Consider the following 22,595-nt stretch of genomic DNA (forward strand, 5'->3'; position numbering starts at 1 on the left):
ACAAGCATGTAACTCTTCTCTTATCCTGCACTGTGTCCTTAGAAGAGTCTCGGAGGTGATATTGCTGTGTGATAGGGTGCGCATAATAGCAAAATATCTGTGACCAGATCACATTTGCCAACTAGATTGTAGCAATTTCACTTGCCACCTACAATATTGGAGTAAGATTGTTTTACTACATTGTTGCCAGCCTTGGGGATCATCTTACAATTTTATGTTTAAATTAATAACTGAAAAATTATTGCCCCAATGTCTTAACTTAACTTTGCATGAGCATCTTTATTCCCCAATGTCATGGACCTTTGTCAACTCCAAGAGTGGGTTCTCTGGGAGTTGGAGGACACTCACATGACTCCCTTTCTCCCCCAGCCCTCAATGTAGGGCTCCAGTCACTGGATCTGAGCTGGAATCACTTCTACATACGGGGAGCTGTGGCCTTGTGCAATGGTCTCCGGGTAAGATGCTCTCTGGCAAGGGTGTGTTGAGTCCAGGGAGGACGTCCAGCACCTCCCATCCCACCATCTTGAACCTTTTCCTCATGACCCCATTGATGAGAGTACACTGAGCTCTCGTCAAATGCTTTCATGTTGTTAGCATCATTCCCACAACTCCTAGATGTGCTTTATTCTTTAGTATAAATCCTACTTTGGCAAATTCACCTTGCTGGGGCCTCGGTGGCATCTTTGGGGATACTTCAAGAGGGCAGTTTAATTAGGGGTAGGGAATGATCAGGTTCTGACTCCCACCACTGGGAGGGATCTGGAAAGGTCTCCCTCCCAGAGACTACTGAGCACCCGGACTGGATGGGGAGAGGAACCAGGGCCTCGTGGCTGGATGAGTCACATGCAACCTTGCCACTGGTGCTGTTCTCTCCCGTCCCCTGGAGGCTAATGGAACCCTGCAGAAACTGGATCTGTCTATGAACGGCTTTGGGAACGAGGGGGCCACAGCCCTTGGGGAGGTCCTCAGACTCAACAGCTCCCTGGTCTACCTAGACATCAGCATCAATGATATCAGCAATGAGGGAATCTCCAAAATCAGCAAAGGACTGGAGTTCAATGAGAGCCTCAAAGTCCTGAAGGTAAAATCTTTACTCAAGCTGGGAATGGGCCATTTTATGGGTGTGTCCATGTGCATGTGTGCACACCCATGCATCTGTGTGTGTCCATGTTTCCAGGTGTGTGTGCATTCCTGTGTGTGTTCATGCATCTGCGTGTCCATGCTGCTGTGAGCCTGCACCTGCGTCCGTGTCCATGCATCTGTGTGTATGCATCCATGTGTCCATGTGTGTTCATCTGTGTGTCCTTGCATCCACTGTGTGCCCGTGTGTGTATCTGTGTGTGTTGGGGTGGAGACAGCAGGGTGATGGGGTTGCATATTGCTGGAGAGAATCATTGGGAAAATTTACTTTGTGCTTCACACGTGCATAGGTTCTAGACTGTCTCTCTGCTATAACCCTAATGTCACCCTCTACGGTCACCTGGTGCATGGTGTCATCTCCTATACGGTCTTCCCTCCTCCCACCTGGGTCTCCTCCAGACTGCTCCACATTGAAGCCAGAGTATGCATTTTGAGCCTAAGTCCGGCTTCCACCCCCACCCGCAGCTAGTTTCCTTGAGCGGAGACCTCCATCTGGCTTCCTGTGGTTTCAATCCACTTCTCTCATCCCAGGGTGCTTCAACAACCTCAGTTTACCACATGCTCTCCCTTGCTGTCCAGCCATGGCCTCAGGGACTCCTTTCATCTCCCCCCCCCTCCTGGGGCCTGGCTCTCCCTTGTGGCCCTGGCCTCAGCCTCACCTGTAGTGCCTTCCCCCACTGCTCCCTGCACCTACCTGAGTCACTGTCCCACCCCAGCATGCCGCTCTGGCAGCAAGCCTCTCACAGACCCTCAGATCTTGGCTCACTTCTTCACACAGAGCTTGCCAGGTTCCTCCTTATATTCACATTTCAGTGACTAGTTGTCTGGTCACCTCCACTGGTGTGAGAGCTGCATGAGACCAAAGACTGTGTTTGGTTCTACCCGTTATTATACCCCTTGTACCTTAGCTCAGTGCTGAGCATAGAGAAGATGCCCAGTGAATGACCATTAATGAATGAATGAATACATCTTTCATTTCAAATCGATTGGCTTATAGGGGCACATGGGTGGTTTAGTCAGTCAAGCATTTATTTGCCTTTGGCTCAGGTCAGGATCCCAGAGTCCTGGGATCCAGCCTCGCATTGGACCCCCTGCTCAGCGGGAGGTCTGCTTCTCCCTCTCCCTCTGCTGCTCTATTTGTGCTCTCTCTATTTTTTTTTTTTTTTTTAGTAAGGAAATTGATTGGCGTACAGATGCTAATGTATGACATAGAAGGTCCTAGGCAGTTGGAAAACAGATGAAAGATGAGGCCTTCCATTACCAGTTCCCCTTTCTGGGGCTCCTACCATGAGGCAGGTGCACATATGGGCTGCTGCTTGCTCACAGCACAGCCCTCCGGTGTGGGCTCCACTAGCCCCTCCCGCCAGACCAGAAAGCCGAGCCCTGCAGGCCATGAGAGGCAGAGAAGTCAGCCTGCAGTCTTCCTGCAGCGACTCCAAATCCTTCAAGATATGGGGGGTGATTCGGGGGAACCACAGATGTGGGGGCTCTGGTGGAGAAGGACAGGAGTTAGAAACCAGTGACAATGAGCTGCCATCTGAGTGGACAAGCACCTCAGAGCTGCAAAGAGGAAGCCAGATTCCCAGCAGTGGATGGAGCAGGGTGATGGGCTGGGGACAGTGGGAACTGCGGGCGAGGCGTGGCCAGAGCAGGAGGAAGGGTAACTCACAGTGGAGACACTGATGCGGCCTGCCTGTGATTCAGCCTCTGGGGAGCAAGGAAGCCAGGGAAAGTTCAGAGAACCCAAATCTTAAAAGATGGAAGCCAGGGATGGAACATGGCAACAGGGATTTTCTTTTCTTTTTTTCTTTTTCTTTTTTTTTTTTTTTTAAGATTTTGCTTATTTATTCATGAGAGACACAGAATATGAGAGAGGCAGAGACACAGACAGAGGGAGAAGCAGGCCCCATGCAGGGAGCTCGATGTGGGACTCAATCCTGGGCCTCCAGGATCACAACCTGGGCTTCAGGCGGTGCTAAACCGCTGAGCCACCCAGGCTGCCCTAGGTATAGGGCATCTCAGCCCCACTGGGATAATGCCCTGAGCACTTAGCTAAGCCCGTGTGGTCCCCGTGATCTGCCCCACTCCAGCCCTGTAGCCTCGTTCTTTCCACTCCTGCTCATGAAATGTTTGCTATTGCCCAGACACCTCCGCACCCTTGCACTTGCCTACCCTTGTCTTCTCTGGTGCATCTCACTCCTTCTTCTGGTCCTGCCTCTGCTTCTTCAGACCAGAATAATCCCCCTTAGTTCTGCAAGGCTTAGCTCCAGTGTCCCCTTCACTGTGCCGGATGCCCCTTGCCTAGCTCATGCAGCAGCAACATGGACCTCTGTCACTGCCCTCACTGCACTTCTGATGCCATTTGCTTGTTTGCCTGTGGCCCCCTCTGGAGTGTAAGCTACATGTGGACGGAGACCTTGTCCTGTCTGTCTGTGTGTATCCCTTAGCACTTTTTCCAGCAACCAGCACATGGCAAGCTCCTAATAAATGTTTGCTAGCTGGCTGGATAGATGATGGGGTGAGACATGAGATGGACAGCAGATGGATGACTGGACAAGCAGACAGGGAGGCAGATGCTTACAGAGAAGTCTGGGTGGAAGTCAGAGATTATGATTTGATGGGGAAAAATGGAAGCCATGCTCTGTGCCAGCCTCTCCTGTCTGTCTCCATGTCACCCTCCTCCTGTCTTGCCCTTCCTCCCACAGCTTTTCCTCAACCCTATGAGTATGGATGGGGCTGTTTTGCTTATCCTATCCATCAAGAGGAACCCCAAATCCAAGATGGAAGAGATTGACATTTCCGTGAGTGATCAGATAGTAGTTGCTGGTACCAGGAAGCATGGTAGTTACCATGGCCACGCTGTGTTGGCAGGTGCCAATAGCCCTGTCCCTCACAGGCCCTCACACAAGTACTCCATGAAAAGGTCACTCCTTTTGGAATACAGCTTGGCCCTCTCTTGGGGTCCTGTTAGTGGGAATAACCATTCAGTCAATAACTTTACAGTGTGAAATCACTGACCAGAACCTGAGTAGGTCTGAGAGCAGACGGTAGAAACAAAAGTGGGAGGACCCAGAGCAGACTTTGTTGACTGCCATTTCTGCTCATGGACAGCCCTGGGTCCCAGAATGGTTCCAGAATCACAGAACTTTTAGAATCTGAGAATTAACACATAGGCAAATTTGTATTTTTATTCCACGACTTGGCCTGCTGAAAGCAGAATTTAAGGGTTAACCTCCTGATGGAGGAGGGAGACTCGAGCAGGTGACATCACTGGGGCCACATGTTCTTGTCTCAATCCTCAGAGAGGTGGTAGCTTGTCCACCACTTTATACTGGCTTTTCCCCCAAAGTGATTTTACATGCTCCAGCTTCACCTGACCCCTACTCTGGGAGGTAGATAAAGTGCATTCAAGTCCTAGAGCTGCCCTTGACAAAGCACGACAATCCAGCTGGCTCAAACAATAGAAAGGTATTACCTCACAGCTCTGTAAACTAAAGCTCAAGATCAAGGCACTGGCAGGATTGGTGCCTTCAGAGGAGTGTGAGGAAGAATGTGTCCTCTCCTTCTCCCAGAGTCTAGTGCTTTGCCAGCAGTCTTTGGTGTTCCTCGACCTGTAGGAGCATCACCCTGATTTCTGCCTTCAGCGTCAGAGGGCGCTCTCCCTCTGTGCATGCCTGTCTCCATATCCAAATGCACCCCCCTTTTAATTTATTTATTCATGAGAGACACAGAGAGAGAGAGAGGCAGAGACATAGGCAGAGGGAGAAGCAGGCTCCATGCAGGGAGCCCGATGTGGGACTCAATCCTTAGACCAGATCACGCCCTGAGCCAAAGGCAGATGCTCAACCACTGAGCCACCCAGGGGTCCCCCAAATGCTCCTTTATACAAGGGACACCAGTCATAGCAGAAGATTAGGGCCTACCCCCATGACCTCATCTTACTCGATCATCTACAAAGACCCTGTTTCCAAATAAAGTCACCTTCACGGGCCCGGGGGATTAGGCCTCCAATATCTTTTTGGTGGGAACACAATCCAACCCATAACAAGAACTTTTCCTCATTTTCCGATATTCTATATAAGGAAACTGAAACAGAGAGGTTAGGTCACTTGCCCAGGACCACACAGCAAACAAGAAACACGACAAATGGTAAACCCAGGGCTTCTGCCTCTTGCTCTAGAGTTCTATAAATGTACATACGGTGTTAACGTCATGTTATATAAATGCCACACAAACATGATGTTTTGCCAAGATTTTAATGCCTTGCAATAAAATCGGTGATGATATTTTGAATATAGAAGCCCAAGCTCCTTGGGCTTGGAACTGAATAATAAGTAACATTTGGACTTAGGTTTGCCACAGATTATAAAACATTAGAAAAACATACCTGCTTTTCTTTTCACTGAGTTCTCTTGCCCCTTGCTCCCCATCCCAGGCTCCTCCTTTTGCTTAAGGTCTTCCCCCGCAGAGGCCCTCTGTCCATCCTCCTCCTACAGCTCTGACCTTGCCCCACCCTGACTCTGGGTCTCAGTTACACACTCAGATTCTGTTGGCATTTGCTCTTCCTCCCTCCCCCACAGTAGTTTGGAAGGCATGCATACAGGCACTGTCTCTTGGTGTCTGAGGGAACATTAGAAATGGTGCTGTTTCATCTAACCCCAGATGGCACACGAACCCATGTGAGCTGGGATCACACTGCCACTTTACAAGCCTACCAAGGACAGACAGTCTGAATGGGCCTTTTCCTTCCCTTTTGTCATTTCTCCTGACATAGCTCTAAACAGTGTTGGGATTTCTTCATTGTAGATGAACCTTCTCTAGAACTTTCTCTAGAATATCTACAAATCAGGTTAAGCACGGGTTTAATTATTCGAAGCAGTAAGTGATTCCTCAGAAGCACATCTGAGGAATGGAGCAGGCTGACCAAACCAGTGAAGGCCAGGTTTGGTCAAACACTGCTTCACAGAACATCTCTTCTCCTGTGACCCATAACTCAGCTCTGAAGGCACTTCCAAAAGGGGAGTTTTGAGTCAGGTCAGAGTGGTTGGAAAGAGGAATCCTCGTCCAGAGCACCTGCTCCAAAGACCAATATGGTGGTGAAATGGACATTTCAGGGCTTTTGCCTCGGGACCAGCCTCCTAACCCCATAGCTGTGTCTCATCTGTCACATGCAGACAGTGATGCTCACCACCTGAGAGCAGAGCCGAGCCGACAGTATGTGACAGGCTACCGGCACTCAACTAGAGCATCTGATCAAAATCACGTGTGAACCTCACAAGTCAAATCACAGAGTCTAAGAAAGATCAACTACCCCAGTCTAGGAGCAGCACTACAGAAAAAGCTGGAAAAGACCAAAAAACAAACAAACAAACAAAAAAACCATACACCTCTGCCTTTGGCTTGGATGGACCTGGGACTGGGTGGGGGGGGCGTCAAATGGTACGGGTGATGCCTTCCTCATGAGGGGTCCCCTCTCTCCCTGCCTCAGAATGTGCTGGTGTCTGAGCAGTTCCTAAAAATATTGGATGGGGTGTGTGCCATCCACCCCCAGCTGGACGTGGTGTACAAGGCAGTGCAAGGCCTCTCTGCCAAGAAAACGGTCCTCCTGTGGGCGAACCCCATGAAATTGATTCAGGTGAGCCCTTGCTTTCCTCTCAGAGACCCCAAGGACCCAGAGTCTCCCCTCCTGCAAAGGGTCTGCACAATCCTCTCTGATAAGGAATGTCTCAGACATGGCATATTCCTTGTGGATGTTGGATTTCCCCTCAGCAGTGCCATCCGACCCTGGAGGAAGGGGCGATCTGGGAACTGGCTGAAGTGGGAGGGGCTTGGAACAGAATGGTTTCTACCAGCCGGGCCCCTCCACTGGCTAATGTATGACCAAAGGCAAGTCACAGTGCCCTCTGGGTCCCAGTCTCTTCACCTGGAAAATGGGTAGAACAACAGGACTCACCCCAGGAGGGCTGCTGCAGAGATCCAGTTCTATGACACACACAAAAGACTGAGAGCAATGCCTGACCAATAATAAGCATCCAACAAACCCAAGCTCTTTCCAATAGCTGGTAAGGATGCCAAGATAACTGGTGAGCACAGCTATTTGGTGGCTTTAGCTAAAGAGGAACGCTCGGATCCTTTATATCTAGGGGTAACCTGCTCTTGGCCCAAGTCTTAGGTCACAGGAGGGAGATGTTACCATGGGAAAGAAAAAAATCAGACAATTTTAGAGCTGCAAGGGAGCTCACCTGATCTGACCACCTCACAGAGTAGTACCCAGCCCAGGCAAGTGTTCCCACCCCCGGCACTCACCGGTGGCAGGGTTGATGGGCCTCTGCTGGATGCAGACTGGTTGCTATCTGGGGTGATGCCGTGCAGATGTAGGTTCTGCAGGGTTTGTGCCTCTGGGGCTGCTTCCTGCATCTTGATTGGTCTGCTCTGTGCCTTAGCTTCCAGGACTAAATAGGAGAGCTCTGCATGAAAATTATTGTTGTGTGGAAAGTTCTGGAAGGCAAGGGGGGTATTGACTATCTTCACAAGTCAGATGACATCAGACAGAACCAAGGGGAAATCTGTTTTTCAAGGGGCGCGGGATGCTCCAGGGAACAGGAACAGAGTTCTTAGGTGCAAAGTGGGGGCCCCATCCCCTGTTTAAAACAGCAAAGAAATCTTTAGGAATCTCAGAGGAATCTCAGAAATCAAACCGGATGTGCAACATAAAACATAGTCCTTCCCCTCAGGGCAGCAGTTGGAGGGAGGGTGGGAGCAACCATCTGGTTGAAAAGATGGAACAGATGCAATAACTTCTCATAGATATATGATAAATAATGAATGAGTGACAAGGGCAACAAATAGCATCAAAGTCCAGACTAGAGGCCACTGCGGGATTAAGGCAAACAGAAAAAGATGTGTCCTGGGGAAGGGCCTTGAAAAGCAGAAAGTCTTGAGGTGGGCAACGACAGGGAGGGAGTTCTGGGAATAGGTTTCCCACCCTCGAAGGAGCAGAAGTGGGTGCACACAGTCTGTTTGGGCAATGGGAACAGGACCACATGGTTCCAGGCTCCCGCAAAGCCTGTAAGTCAAGGCTGCACAGGGAGGCTGGGGCCGGATATGGTGATCCTCAGGTTCCACACTCCACATGGGGGTTTGATTCCACAGGGGAGCATGGAGCCAGCGGTAGTTGCTGGGCAGCAGGTGATGGGACTCGAGCAGGACCGAGGAATAATTTTTCAGGCAATGGGGAGGAAATAAACTGAAGGGGGTAAAGATGAAAGTGGGAACACCAATGCAGACGTTATGGTAGTATCCTAGGTATGATAACTAGTGTTCTAGAATGAAACCTCGCCTGAGAGTGGCAAAGGAGATGGAGGGACAGATGTAGGAGATACCACTATGGAGCATCTCCAGGATTTGCTGAGTGTTGGGGTATATGGTGCATGTGTGCAAGTGTGCATGTGTGTGCATGTGTGCGTGTGTTGGGAAAAGGAAGGCGGTGATGATAGGAGAGAGCCAAGGATAACCTCAAAAGTTCAAGTCCAAGGGACTAAAATAAAGGTGGTGACATTGCCAGGGGTAAGGAGGCCCTCTCCAGCCCCACCCTCCGTCCACCCCTCCCTACCCCCAGTTTTCCACAGAGGAACTCCACTGGATTTCTCCATTTCTTCACACCAGTTCTCGCTCAATCCCAGGCCTATACACATGCATGTTCCTCTGCCTGGAACACCCTTCCTCCTGCCTTCCGTGCCTCATTCATTCCTACCCTTTCTCTAAGTCTTTACTCAAGTTCATGTCCTTGGGCAACCCTTCCAGATTCCCTAGTCAGGAGTAACTAGGCCCTCTCTGAACAACTCCTCCAGGGCAGGAGCTATGATGGGTCTCATCCATAGCACCTACCAAAGTAACAGGTCCTTGTACTGGTCAAAGTTCTTGTCGCTGACCGCCCAATCCACCCTAGCTAGGTTAAACAAGGAGGGATCTACCACCAGAGACAGAGCACAGAAACATCGTGGGGGCTGGAGAAACAAGAATCTTGGTTTAGATTCTGAAAATGGCTCCCCCAAACACCCCCAAGTGGACTGCAGGATGGCTGCTGCTTCGCCATTAGCAGGAGGCTACCCAATGGGGCAGCCTGGGTGGCTCAGCGGTTTAGCACTGCCTTCAGCCCAGGTCCTGATCCTGGAGACCCGGGATCGAACCCACATCAGGCTCCCTGCATGGAACCTGCTTCTCTCTCTGCCTGTGTCCCTGCCTCTCTCTCTCTCTGTGTGTGTGTGTGTGTGTGTGTCTCATGAATCAATAAATAAAATCTTAAAAAAAAAAAAAAAGGAGGCTACCCAATGGAGAGTCACCCACTGAATCAGGACCACCCTCCAGCTGCCCACGGCCTGCTGTCTCTAAATCAGACCTCTCACACAAGAGTCACCCAGGTGCTTGGTGAAAGCCATCCCATTCCAACCCCTAGCTGAAAGGGGGTTGGGGGAATGTCGATGTCGCGCTCTGCAGCCTCAGCGTGGAAGAGCAGGGTGCCATGGGGGAAGTGGAGGTGTGTTGGCTCACCCACCCATGGTATCTGCCACGGCGCCTACGGTGTTGACAGCGTCGAGCAGACTGAGAATCACCTGGGATGTGTTGGACTGAGGTGCCAGTGGGTGTCAGCCTGGACTTGTGAGCAACTGTTGAGGATCCAGAAGTAGAGTCACCCCAGGGGGAGAGGCAGTGCACCCCAGAGTAGGAAGTGTGGGGAAAGGGGAAAGAAGAGGCAGGGGCCAAGAACTGGTCCCAGAGGAGTTCCCCTGTGAGCAGGATGCCTGCAGAAATGTCTAGCAGTATGGCTGGGCCTTACGGGCTTTTTGAGAGTGGGAGGGGAAGAGAAACAAAAAGATACTTAAAAAGGACCCCAGAGGAATGTTTTATGATACTGAGAAGGGGTTCACGATGTATTAGTACGCTGTATTTTATAAAACACTATGTACAATAGAAAGATGATGGATGGGGACACCAGGGTGGCTCAGCGGTTGAGCACCTGCCTTCAGCTCAGAGTGTGATCCCTGTCTGGGGATCAAGTCCCATATCGGGCTCCCTGCGAGGAGCCTGCTTCTCCCTCTGTCTGTGTCTCTGCTTCTGTGTGTCTCTCATGAATAAGTAAATAAAATCTTTAAAAAAAAAAAAAAGAAAGAAGATGGATGGATGGATGGATGGATGGATGGATGGATGCATGGATAGATAATAGATGATAGGTAGACAGAAAGAAAGATAGGTGGGCCAAACAGCATGGACTCTAATCCTTCCCTCTTTGGAGCCACGTGGAGATCCTGCTCCGTGGAGTGGGGGCTCCTGGAAACTGAGCAAACCCACAGAACCATCACGGCACGCCGCTTGCCACACCTCACTCTGTGCAGGGCGGCTGCTAACACCCAGGAGACTCAGGCTCCCCAGTCGGCCTCCTTCCGCCCTCTGCTTGCCAGGCCACCCTTTGGTGGGAGGTGGCGGCGGGTGGGGGGTGGTATTAATAGATGTTATAAAATCAAGTGTTTGCTCCTGGTGTCTCCTGCTTCTCCCAGAGCTATGCCGACCAGCACAAGATCACAGTCTTAGACTTCTTCAAGAGCCTGAGCCCTGATGGAAAGATGACGATGCCTGTGGGCAATTTCCGGAAAGCCATAATACTGGTGTGCTGACCCCCAGGGGCTACAACCAGTATCTGTGTGTCTGTCTTTGTCTGTGTGTCTATCTGTGAGTGTGTGTCTCTCTGTGTCTGTATGTGTCTGTGTATCTCTGTATCTCTGTGTGTGTGTCAGTGTGTCTCTGTGTGTCTTTGTGTGTATCTGTGTGTCTGCATGCATCCGTATGTCTGTGTAACTGTGTGTGTCTGTGTGTGTCTGTGTGTGCATATGTGTCTGTGTGTGTGTCTGTGTCTCTGAGTGTGTCTGTGTGTGTGTCTCTGTGTCTGTGTGCCTCTGTGTGTGTCCATGTTTTTCTGTGTGTATCCGTGTGTCTCTGTGTGTCTGTGTGTGTGTCTGTGTGTCCTTGTGTGTCTGTGTCTGTGTGTGTGTGGCCCTGGGGAGGGCTAGGCAGGGAGCTCCACTGACCGGGCCTGTTCCGTCCACCTCTTCAGCAGGACAAGGTCCCCCTCAACCTGTACCAGGTCAGGGAGCTGGTAAAGAAGCTGAGTGACAAGCCCGACACGGTGAACTTCAGGTCAGTCCAAGCCAGCGGCCACCCTCCCCTGCTTCTGCCCCTCGCGAGCCCCCACCTCTCCACCAGGCGCCCTGGTTGATCTGCGCCCCAAGGGCCACCGTGTCTGCCTGTGACCAGGGACGACCTCCGCAGGCTCCCTGGCTCCCAGGCGGCCCCACTGTCTGCCTCCGCACTTCCATTCACACTCCACGCAGAGCTTCAGCCTCCACCATGTGCTCCTGGCTGTGGGGCCAGGTTCTGGGGACATGGTGTCACAGCTGAACAGGAGGTGACGCAGCAGAGCCCGTGGCTAGGCCCTGGAGTGGTGACAGGTGTTTGCCGGGTACCCAGTAGGCCAGAGAGGATCTCCCGGGCAAGTACGGAAGGTGCAGGCCACTCCGCTGTGGACAGTGATGTCCTGTGACAGAAGCTGTGTTCCTTAAAGAGACAGAAAAGGGCCGGGACAGCAGCAATAAGGCAGCGACTCCCTCCGTGAGCCCTTCCCGCAGCCCCTTCCTCTGCGGGCACCGGGCCTGCCCACGAGCCCCGCAGCGCCGTCCTCCCCGCCGTCCTCCCCCGCGGCCCAGACGATGAAGCTGAGCTTTGGAGAAAGGCAGCACAGAAGCTCAGCGTGTGCATACAGGGGCAGCCGTGGCCTTTGAAGCCACGTCTATGTGCTTCCAGAAGCTGCCCCACCAGCTTGGGCTCCCATCTAGCCCTGCAGCTTTGTGTTCTTGCGGTGTCCTTAGGGAGCGCTACCCGAGCCATCCCCTCTGGCCCTGCTCCACAAGCCTTCCCCGGGTCCCTCTGTCCTATGCCCCGACTGATGCCTCCGGTGGGGAGAAGCCAGGCAGGGACAGGCGGGGCAGACTGACCCATCTGCACACCCTGCTTCTAGTAAAGGGTGCAGCCGCACCCAGGGCTCTCAGTCTCCAAGTCTTTAGCATGGGGTTATGACCCCAGCACCCGAGAGGGTTTGTAAGGCCTAAATGGGGACAATGCATGCGAGAGGCTGGCACATGTCACCCAGCAAAGGGACCCTTCAAGATGCCTCGCACGTCCGCCACACCATTCCCATCTGCCCTCCCTGACGTGATGATGCTTCTTGTGCCTTGGGAAGTTGGTGGAAAGTGCCCGGGCAGAGCCTGAGAGACCAAGTTCTGGGTCCGCAGACGAGTTCAAGTGGTCATCAGGAGGCAGTCCTGGGGCTTGGGTCCCCGAGTCTTGGGAACTGAGGGGAGGTCTCTGATGCACCCTGCAAATTATCCCTCAGCTCTGTTAGTTCTGATTGAAGAGCAGAGTGGTCACTTTTATTGTCGCGTGGATTTTTTTATCTTCATTTTTGTTACAAACACTATCTACTCGTGAAAATTCTAAATCCACAGCAGTGTAGCAAGAAGAAGGTGAACGTCCTCTTTTATCTCCTCCCTACAGAGCACTCTGCCTCCTGGAGTACTCATGAGCAAATCCAGGGCACGTTTCCCTACCTTTCCCATGACCCACGATCAAGTGTGCACGTATGTGCGCACGTGTGTGCGTGTGAGATAGTGGTTTAGAACGTGGCCTCGGACGCCAGATCACCCGAGTCCCAAGCCCAGGTCCACTCCTGTGCAAGTCACTCGACCTCCCTGGGCTTCAGCTTTCCCATGTGTACTATGAGCTTAGAACACTACCCATGGCGTAGGAGCTTCTGAGGAGTAAATGGATTAATGCCTATAAAGCATGTAGAACTTCACCTGGCATGTGGTAGGCCCCGCATACACATATGTTTTCTTCTATATTATTTTACCCTCACAAACACACAGTTTCTTATTTATCATAAATAGAACCATGTTATCACGTTCCTCTGAACTTGCTTTGCCTTCCAGGATGTCTTGGCGATCTTTCCGTGTTTGTACATTTAGATCCATCGCAGTCGTTTTAAATGTCGTTTTAAATGCCATGTGCTATTTCAATAGCACAGAAGGCTCATTATTTAACCTCATTTTTATGGGCATTTATTTCCGTGGTCTTCCTACGACAAATAATACTGTAACCAGCATCCTTTTGGTGTTTGCACACATGACTCTCTCCGACAAGGGCTCGGTGGTGGGGAGCCGGTGTGATCTCTGGGTCAAAGGGTGTGCACATTCTAAATTGCCATCTAGTGCTAAACCCTTGCCAACAATGTAAACCAGCTCTCTGCCCTGTCGCCGAGCTGGCACAGAAACTCAGCTGTGTCCAACCCTATGCCACAATGAGGGGCAGGTCCTCTAATGGTCTTGCTTGGATCTGAGTCTGCACTGGTACTCAGTGTCATCCCCTTACCTTTCAAACCAGTTTGTTGAAAACGGTGAAGCCCTAGCAACCAGTCTGGTCTGGAAAGAAGTCCTGGTGACAGAGACGTCCTGGCAAGTCGGATGGTGGCAGGGAGGAGGCGGAGATCTGTCTGAAACCTCCGTAGACAAAATTCAAGGCCAGACTGTAAGCGAGCCAATAAAGTCTGGCTGGGTCCCAGTGTCTCTGGGCTGCTGGTGGTGGTGTGCCCTTCCCCAGGGGCCGCACCCCCCTGCTTTTGGTGACCAGCAGGGGGTGCATCCAAGGCGGCCTTGGTGGGAGCTGCGAAGACAACTTGGGAATGCGATGGGGTTGCTAGGCAGCAGGAGAAAAGAAAAAGCGGGGGAGTGGAAGGAAGAGGAGATCAATGCACAAAGGCGGTCATCAGAGCAAATGTAAACTGTGTCAAGGAGAGAGATTTCTGAGCTGCGGGAGGCAGTGGCTGAGGGAACAGATGCTCAGGACGGGGACCTTTAGAAGCAAATGCTGAGGGGCCATGTGGAGAGAGCCCAGGATGGGAGACAGAGGGACCTGGCATGTAGTCGAGGCCCAGCACTACTTAGCCACCTGACCTTGGAGCCTTATGCTTCCATCTGAAAAGTAGGACAGCTGAACTAAAGGCTTTCCACTCTGTTCTGGGGATCTACTCTTCTGCGTTCCTTTTTTTTTTTTTTTTTTTTTAAGATTTTATTTATTTATTCATAGAGACACACAGAAAGAGAGAGAGAGAGGCAGAGACACAGGCAGGGAGAGAAGCAGGCTCCACGCAGGGAGCCCGACGTAGGACTCTATCCCGGGGTCTCCAGGATCACTCCCTGGGCCGAAGGCGGTGCTAAACCGCTGAGCCACCTGGGCTGCCCTGTGTTTCTTTTTAAAATTCCTTGGAAGCTAGGGAGACACCTAGTGTAGAGCAGGGATAGTCAGGAACAGCATGTGCTGAGCAGGCGGGGGTGGGGGGCAGTTGTCTTTGTGGATGAACAAGGGCATCCTCACATGTTTATTGAATTGTCGACTGCATTGTAGACTGAATAATCTTGTACCTCTACAGCACTGCATAGTGCCTGGCACATGATAGATGCTCAATAAATACCCATGGAATGAACAGACACAGTCACCTGGCAGTTATTTTGGGCAAGGGGTGGAAAAGTGGGAAAATTGGGGGATAACCGAGAACTGACACCTCAGAGCATGGGGAAGCCCTGGACCGGCATCTATGCATCCAGTCACCCACCCTTGGGTTTCACTTTGCTTCCCCAGGGGTGGAGCTGATGCCAAGGCCTCTCCGCCCATGTGTCAGGATTGTTATTTGAAATCATGTACGTGCCCCCTCCTCACAGTGCACCTTCCTTCATCAAGGTCTCAGCCTAAAATTGAATTTCCACTAATCTGGTGCCATATAGGAGCTTGGAGTCAAAATTCAGACCATAGAAGAAAATAAAGAAATCTAATAAGGGATTTGGGGGCTGAAACCCACATCTACCATACTCATCAGGGTATGTAGATGTCTTTTGCTCCACCCCACAAATAAATCGAATCCCCTTGAAGTCAGGCTGTGTCTTTTAAGTCTATTATAATCTATAAACTTCCCCCCATCAAGTCGCCTCCCATACTTAGCATCCAAGAACTGCTGGGGTCTGAGTGGAACCCTGAGGATTTTGAAGTCACAAAGTACCAGAATTTGTGGACTATAGACTATGGATCGGTAAAAACAGCAAAGTTTTCTCAAGACTTTGTAATCCATCTCTTGCATAAAATGAAAAGGCAGCAATCTTCTGATCAAAGGTTACTTTTCGTTTGGGTAGCTTTGGGGAAATTATGGAGATATAGGGCAGCTAAAATCCACCCCCACCCCCACCTCCCACCTTCCAAGCCAGCCCCTGGACACACTGCAACCCCCAAGTGAGTGAAGGATGGCCAAGCCCACGTCAGCCGCAGCCGGGGAGCCTTCCCTAAGTGGGATTAATTCCTATGATTGGCCACTAGGTGTCAGGTCAGCTCCAAAAGTCCTGGTGAGTACTTGGCTCCCAGAAATTAGAGACCGCTTTGCAACCCTTGCAACCTTTGTCGTGCACTTTCCACGATTTCCCAAACCTCTGCCCTCCTCCCAAACCCCCCCCCTGCCCCCTGCAAGAACCTGACATGAAATCTGAGCCCTGATGGGTCCAGCAGCCTGACCCTCGGGCAGACTCAGCGTCGTCATCATAGATTGAGGTTTCTAACTACATTTGCACCCTTGCTACAAGGAAGAAAATCAGAAGCTGGTAAAAACTCTATAAACAGTCCTGGGGCACCTGGGTGGCTCCGTGGTTGAGTGTCTCTGGCTCAGGTTGTGATCCCGGGGTCCTGGGATCAAATATTGCATCAGGCTCCCCTCAGGGAGCCTGCTTGTCCCTCTATGTCTCTGCCTCTCTGTGTGTGTCTCTCAGGAATAAATAAAATCTTAAAAAAAAAAAAAAAAAAAAGCAAAACAGTCCTCAGTCAGCCCACTCTGGAGCTGGGCAAGACCACAGGAGGAGACAGTGCTTCATTTGGATGGGACTGCCCAACTGTCATCCTCTGACTACTGGAACGTGCATCCGGAGGCTGGGAGACCCAAGCAGGAGCCGCAAGCCCAAGGCGGAGGGAGAGGAAACTTGCAGAAGTAGGAAAGGCTGGTAGGTTGAAATGGCCCAGAGGCACTGGCCCGCACTGAAGGGGGGTCAGGCTGCAGCCGACCCAGGGAAACAGCACCCTGCCTGTGCCCCTCCTGCATACCCTAACTCAGCTTCGTGTTAGCACTAACTTTTTGCTCCTCACAGAAACCTTGTACAGAAGGTCTGGCCTTACTCCCATTTTACAATTGGGGAAATGGAAGCATGCAGAAGTTAAGCATCTCATTCAAGGCTTTTGCTGGCCAATAGGGAGGCTGAGATTAAGACCCTAACAATACAGCTCTGGCTCTCTGGGGTCTTAACCACTGTACTTCCTGGCCCTTGATGGCTTCCATGCTGCAGCTTCAGATCAAGACAGGGAAGTTTAAATGCACTTACTCTGTTTATATTCTTTCTGCAACATAGTGAGGAATAACTAAATTAATGAGCAAGCATGAGCTCCAGGCTGGACTAGCCAACAGGAGAGGGGCAAAGGCAGATGGCAATGTTCTATTACAGCTGTTCCTCAAGGTCAGGTTGATAGGCTTTCCCTGTCCCCAGTATTATTCAGAAATTGCACTAAGGGAGGTACGATGGGAGAACAGAAGGAAGCGTGTGGAAAGTTCTGTGTATCAGCATCATAAAGTGCTTAAGCACACAGAACCTGGCATTGACGTTTCTGGGTTCGAATTCTGCTTGGCTTTACCGCTTGCCCTTGCCGGCTCTGTGACTTTGAGCAAGTCCTCAGCCCCTCTGAATCTCCATTTCCTCATCTGTAAACAGAAACAAGAATAGATCCCCTCCCTCACAGGACTGTCATGAAGAGTTACTGAACTCCTGCATGTGAAACACAGCCCAAGGCCTCTGGCACACAATGAGCGCTTCTTGTAAGGATGACCTCATTGCACTGGGTGTTCCTTTCCAAGAGGGAGGGGGTGAGAGGAGCCCTAGGTCCAGCAAACCGGGCAGCCGTCTTTGAAATATTCAAAGATATTTAATATCTTTGAATATTCAAAATATTCAAAATTACTGGTCCTTTGAAACATCATGGGAAGCATTCTAATCTCAGGCTTTGGTTTAAGGCTTGCATTAAAAAATTTTTTTAATTTGTCCAGAATCTTTTTTTTTTAATTTTATGTATTTATTTGACAGAGAGAGAGCAAAAGCAAGGGGAGCAATAAGTGGAGGAAGAAGGAGAAGCAGGCTCCTCTGGTGGAGCCGGGAGCTCGACGCAGGGCTCGATCCCAGGACCCCGGGATCATGACCTGAGCCAAAGACAGACACCCAACAACTGAGCCACTCAGATGCCCCAGAATCCTTTTGAAAGATTTTATCTATCTATCTATCTATCTATCTATCTATCTATTTATTTATCTATTTATTTATTTACTTATTTATTTTTTTGAGAGAGAGTGTATGTGCCTGGGGAGGGGGGGTAGACAGAGGGAGAGGGAGAAGCAGACTCCCTGCTGACTGCAGATCCTGACACAGGGCTCCCTCCCAGGACCCTGAGATCAGGACCTGAGCCCAAGTCACACGCTTAACCGAATGAGCCACCCAGGAACCTCCTGTCCAGAATCTTAAGGATTGGACGGATGTGGGGACGACCAGCAGCACTGTGTGGACAGTGCAGGGGACACAGCAGCCATCTGGCATTTTTCTCAGCTGCTGAGGTCTGAAGCCCTCTTCCTGGGCTGGGAACGCCTTGCCTTGGGGGAGGGACAGCTGGGACTTGCGGCTGGGACCCCGGATCATGCCCTACACCAGACACTGACTCTCTGAGCTAGATTCAGGAGCTGGCATCCCAAAGAGCCAAGTGATGTGGGAAACCAAGGCAGAAGAGAAATTATTAAATTTCCTCACTCCCTACAGGTCCTTGACAAGTCCCTAAAACAGGCAGAGTGACATTCCTCTAGGGACTCAGCGACCTCAATGTTGATACTTTGCTGAGGGCAAAAAGACAAACGTAGCCCGGTCCCCAGGATCCTATAAGTCTACTTTAATATATAAAAATTCCTTTAGAAATGTTATCTCTAAAGCCCCTAAGATACGTGTTGGCAATCCTCCCCCAAGCATGTGACCCACCGATATACATCTGAAGGGTCTCATGACTCGGGTTTTATTAGACGGTAATAAGTGACCTTTCCCAACAATAGCCAGCCCCCTCAAGGTCCTGGGAACCTTGCTTCCAAAATTCCTTAGAGACTACATTTTTCCTAACCCCCTCCCAACTTATCTCTAAAGGGCCACTCCTCATGACCCCGGTGCGGGTCCTCCTGCCCATGGGTCCTGTCCCTGTGCTTTAATGAAACCACTTTTTGCACCAACATCTCCAGAATTCTTTGTTGGCCGTCAGCTTTGGACCCTAATGTCTTTTACGTGGCAAGGACCACAGCGAATTCTCTGGAACAGCTGCAGCAGGGCAGCCAGATGAGCACTCGGGGAGGCGGTGTTGTCGGGGACACAGAGCCTGGGGGTCAGCCGTGTGAGCACAGCCTCTGCTGCGTGGCTGTGGCTGCAGTGGCAGCTGCCGTGTCCTCAGGGGACCGGGCCGCCTTGCCAAGGATGGGGGCGGGAGGGGCTTGGGATTGGTTTTGTTTTGATTAGTTTTGTGTTAAACAAAATCAAACAATGATTAGCAAGGCAAGTCCACATCGGAAACACTGGCTGCACACCAGTGGCCTTGAGCCACAGGAAGGGAACACTTCTCCTTCGGGAACCAGACGTCCTGGAGCGGGGTGGAAGCCAGGGGGGCTGGGAGGCCCACCTTGACGTCTCGTGGTTTGCCTTTATTTATTTTTTATTTTTTTGGATTTTTTTTTCCCTTTTAAGGAGGGTCAGTAGTATGGCCCTTGGAGGACTACCTCTGCGGTTCGGCCCCACCTGAGGGAGTGTGCGGAGGAGCCGGCTGCTGAGGTGGCCCGGATGAATAAGCCCTAACTCTTGTGCGTGTGTACGTGTGTTGTGGTATAATCAAGAACATCCTGGGTCTTTCTCCCAGTTCCTGCTACCAACTTTAAAAACTCTTGGGGGGGTGAGGGTGGCATACAGGGGACGCAGTCGGTTAATTGTCCAACTCTTGGTTTCAGCTCAGGTCAGTTGTGGTCTTAGGGTCCCCACATCTGGCTCTGAGCTCAGCATGAGTCTGCTTGAGACTCTCTCTCCCTCTCCCTCGGCCCCTCCCCACACCTCTCTCTCTAAAATAAAGGAATGTTTTTAAAAATCTCTTGGGGCACCTGGGTGGCTCCATCAGTTAAGCATCTACCTACAGCTCAAGTCATGATCTCAGGGTCCTGAGATAGAGCCCCACATTGGGCTCTCTGCTCTGCGAGGAACCTGCTTCTCCACCTCCCTCTTCCCCTCCCACCCTGCTTGTACTCTCTCTCTCTCAAATAAATAAATAGTCTTTAAAAAAAAAAAAAGAAGAAGAAGAAGTCTTGGAATTTCCTGAGTGGCAGGAGTGTCATTGTTATGCTAATGAGGTGACCCAGGGTGGGCCCCTTCATAGCTTCCTGAAGCTGGTGACCTGGAGGACCAAGCAGGGAGCAGAGGAAGGAACTTCCAGCCGATGGGAGAGGGGGTTGGAGATTGAGTTCAGTGACGCAGCCAGGGTTCAGTCATTCCCACCTAAGGAATCTCCCGTGGGAACTCTGGGCGGGAGCCTCAGGGGAGCTTCCTGGGAGGGGAGCGCCTTGCTGTGCTGGGCGGGGAGGGCACGGAGGCGCTGCATTCCCTTCCGGATCGGCCCTGCACACATCTTCAGGCTCTGGCCCTTGATAATAAAACTGTAATCCTAAGTATAGCACCTGCAGTGAGTCCTGTGAGTGTTCCAGGGAATTCTCCAGCCTGAGGGGGTCCTGGGGAACCCCCTTGCAGCTGGCATCTGAAGGAGCCTGTAGGGGCTACTGAGCCCTGAACCTGTGAGTCCCACGCTGGCTCTGGTGGGACAGCCCTCGCCCCAGGTGTGGTGGAAATGGAACCCGGGGACGTGAATGCATTAGCACGTTTGAATTATAGAGACATAAAGTGTGTGCTCAGATATGTCCGTGACCAACAAGAGGGTATCTATGCCCAACGAGAGGGGCTTCCTCGTGTCCTAACCCCCCGATCCACCTGCTTTGGATTGCGGGCGACCTGACCACCAAACTCAACCTGCAGCCCCTGCAGGGTTGTACCCCTCCTGGCTGTTCCTCCGATATCCCAGGAGAGGGCGCTCCAACCTCACAGGTCCTCCCCCTCCCGCTTGCTTCAGCCCTCTAAGGTGGGGTTGGGGTGCTGCACAGAAAAAAAAAAAAAGATAGGACCCCAGACTGGCTCCAGGGAATCAAATACAGATGACTGAAGAGGGCAGCCGTGCCCCTGGCTGGCTTCAGTGACACTGGTCATACCAGAGGAGCGTGGGCCTGAGCTCTCCAGCCACCCGGAGAGCAAGTTTCTCCACCCAGGGCAGCTCCAGGTTCTGGGCAGGGCCCAGCTGTACCATCTCGCGGGACCTCTTCACAAAATATAAATTTACAAATACAATATGAGGAGGGCGCCTGGGTGGCTCAGTGGTTGAGCATCTGCCTTTGGCTCAGGTCGTGACCCCAGGGTCCTGGGATTGAGTCCCGCAATGGGCTCCCTGCAGGGAGCCTGCTTCTCCCTCTGCCTGTGTCTCTGCCTCTGTCTCTCTCTATGTCTATCATGAATAAATTTAAAAATCTTTAAAAAAAATAATAAAAAATTGGGATCCCTGAGTGGCGCAGCAGTTTAGCGCCTGCCTTTGGCCCAGGGCGCGATCCGGGAGACCCTGGATCGAATCCCACGTCGGGCTCCCAGTGCATGGAGCCTGCTTCTCCCTCTGCCTGTGTCTCTGCCTCTCCCTCTCTCTGTGTGACTATCATAAATAAATAAAAATTAAAAAAATAATAATAAAAATAAATAAAAATATAAAAATAAAAAATTTTAAAAAATATTCATGAGAGATACAGAGAGAGAGGCAGAGACACAGGCAGAGGGAGAAGCAGGCTCCCTGCAGGGAGCCCAACATGGGACTTGATCCCTGGTCTCCAGGATCACACCCCCGGCCAAAGGCAGGCACCAAACTGCTGAGCCACCCAGGGATCCCCTCTCATGAATAAATAAATAAAATCTTTTTTTAAAAAAATACAATATGAGGTATAGTAACTTGATGTTTATTTGGAATGAGGGAAAAAAATCACAAAAGCCACGCTTTCTAAAAGCTGATAGTGGCCTGAATGTGAGATCCTCCCTGGGTCTTGGGAGAGAGTCTCACAAAGTGAGGGTCCCTGCAGCTCCAGCCTCTTCAGCTTCTTTACGGGTGCAGGTAACTCCACCACTGCCTGCATCTGCCCCCGAATGAGGAGTCCAGCCTGCTTCCTGAGCCCACCCTGCCGCTAAAATATGCTAGAAAGACGCAGCTCGAGCCAGCTGCCTGTCTGGGTCTCCACGCCTCTGTCCTGGCCACTGCCCTTGGAGCAGCCAGTTGTAGCCACACCATGACCGTGTGCATGGCTTGCTGCAGTCCCTTCCCTCCCTGCCACACCCCAGAATCGGTCACCTCCATCCCCTCCGGCTTTTGAGACACAAGGTGGTTCCCTGGCTTCTTCCTCCTTGAGTCCTGGTTTCAGTGAATCCTCGGTCCACCTGCATTATCTCAAGATTGTAAAACTCACAGCCCCGATATGCCTTTCCTAAGGGCACTGTGATGCAGGAAATAACCTTTTTCTTAAAATCCGTGGTTTATGCGAGTGTGGGGGTGGGGTAGGGAGTGTAACTACATCCATTTGTTTATACTACAGTGTAAGTGACTTCAATAAAATTCAATAAACATTTATTAAGAGTTTACCCCATGTCCAGTGCTATTGTGGGTGTTTGGGATACATCAGCGAATAAAACAAAACCCATCCCTTACATGGAGTTTACACTCCAGCAGGAAGAGACTGACCACAAACAAGACATACAATCAATAAGTGAGTCATACGGTATGTGAGAAGATATTAAGTGCCATGAGTGGGGGGGAGGGGAATGAGCCGGAGAAGGAGGTTCAGGAAGGTCATTGCTGGGGGTGGGGTGGACTGGGAGAGGTTATAATTTCAGGCAGGTAAAGAGTGGTATTTGAGCAATGACTTGAAGAACACCTGGTGGAAGAGCTTTGCAGGCTGAGCAAAGACCCCAAGACAGGCGTGTGCCTGTGCAGGACTAGGGTGCTGGCCTGTGTAGCCGGAGCAGAGTGAGGGGAGAAGGCTGCTCGGTGTGTGGGGAGATGGGATGAGGTTGGAGGCAAGGGCCAGCCCAGGAGGGGTTCCGAGGGTCACTAGAGAACTCGGGGCCTGGGTG

The 22,595-nt window shown here is 51.2% G+C and overlaps 1 protein-coding gene across 9 annotated transcripts in view; it reads left to right on the forward strand.

Moving 5' to 3' along the window:
- LRRC74A (leucine rich repeat containing 74A) overlaps window positions 1–13,809 on the forward strand; it is a 34,083-nt gene extending 20,274 nt beyond the window's left edge. For 3 of the 9 annotated variants that reach the window (XM_072839440.1, XM_072839446.1, XM_072839449.1), the window contains 7 exons: window positions 370–455; window positions 887–1,081; window positions 3,846–3,941; window positions 6,629–6,775; window positions 10,695–10,802; window positions 11,249–11,331; window positions 11,526–12,617. In XM_072839440.1, coding sequence (XP_072695541.1) covers window positions 370–455; window positions 887–1,081; window positions 3,846–3,941; window positions 6,629–6,775; window positions 10,695–10,802; window positions 11,249–11,331; window positions 11,526–11,592 — 782 coding nt within the window. In that variant the 3' untranslated portion in view covers window positions 11,593–12,617. Of the gene's footprint in view, window positions 1–369; window positions 456–886; window positions 1,082–3,845; window positions 3,942–6,628; window positions 6,776–10,694; window positions 10,803–11,248; window positions 11,332–11,525; window positions 12,618–13,629 lie in introns of those variants that run through there. The other 6 variants (XM_072839443.1, XM_072839448.1, XM_072839444.1 and 3 more) reach the window with 5 other exon arrangements.
- The last annotated feature ends 8,786 nt before the right edge of the window (window positions 13,810–22,595 follow it).

This window comes from Canis lupus, chromosome 9 (assembly GCF_048164855.1).
Source record: "Canis lupus baileyi chromosome 9, mCanLup2.hap1, whole genome shotgun sequence".
In the NCBI taxonomy this organism is placed as follows: Eukaryota; Metazoa; Chordata; class Mammalia; order Carnivora; family Canidae; genus Canis; species Canis lupus.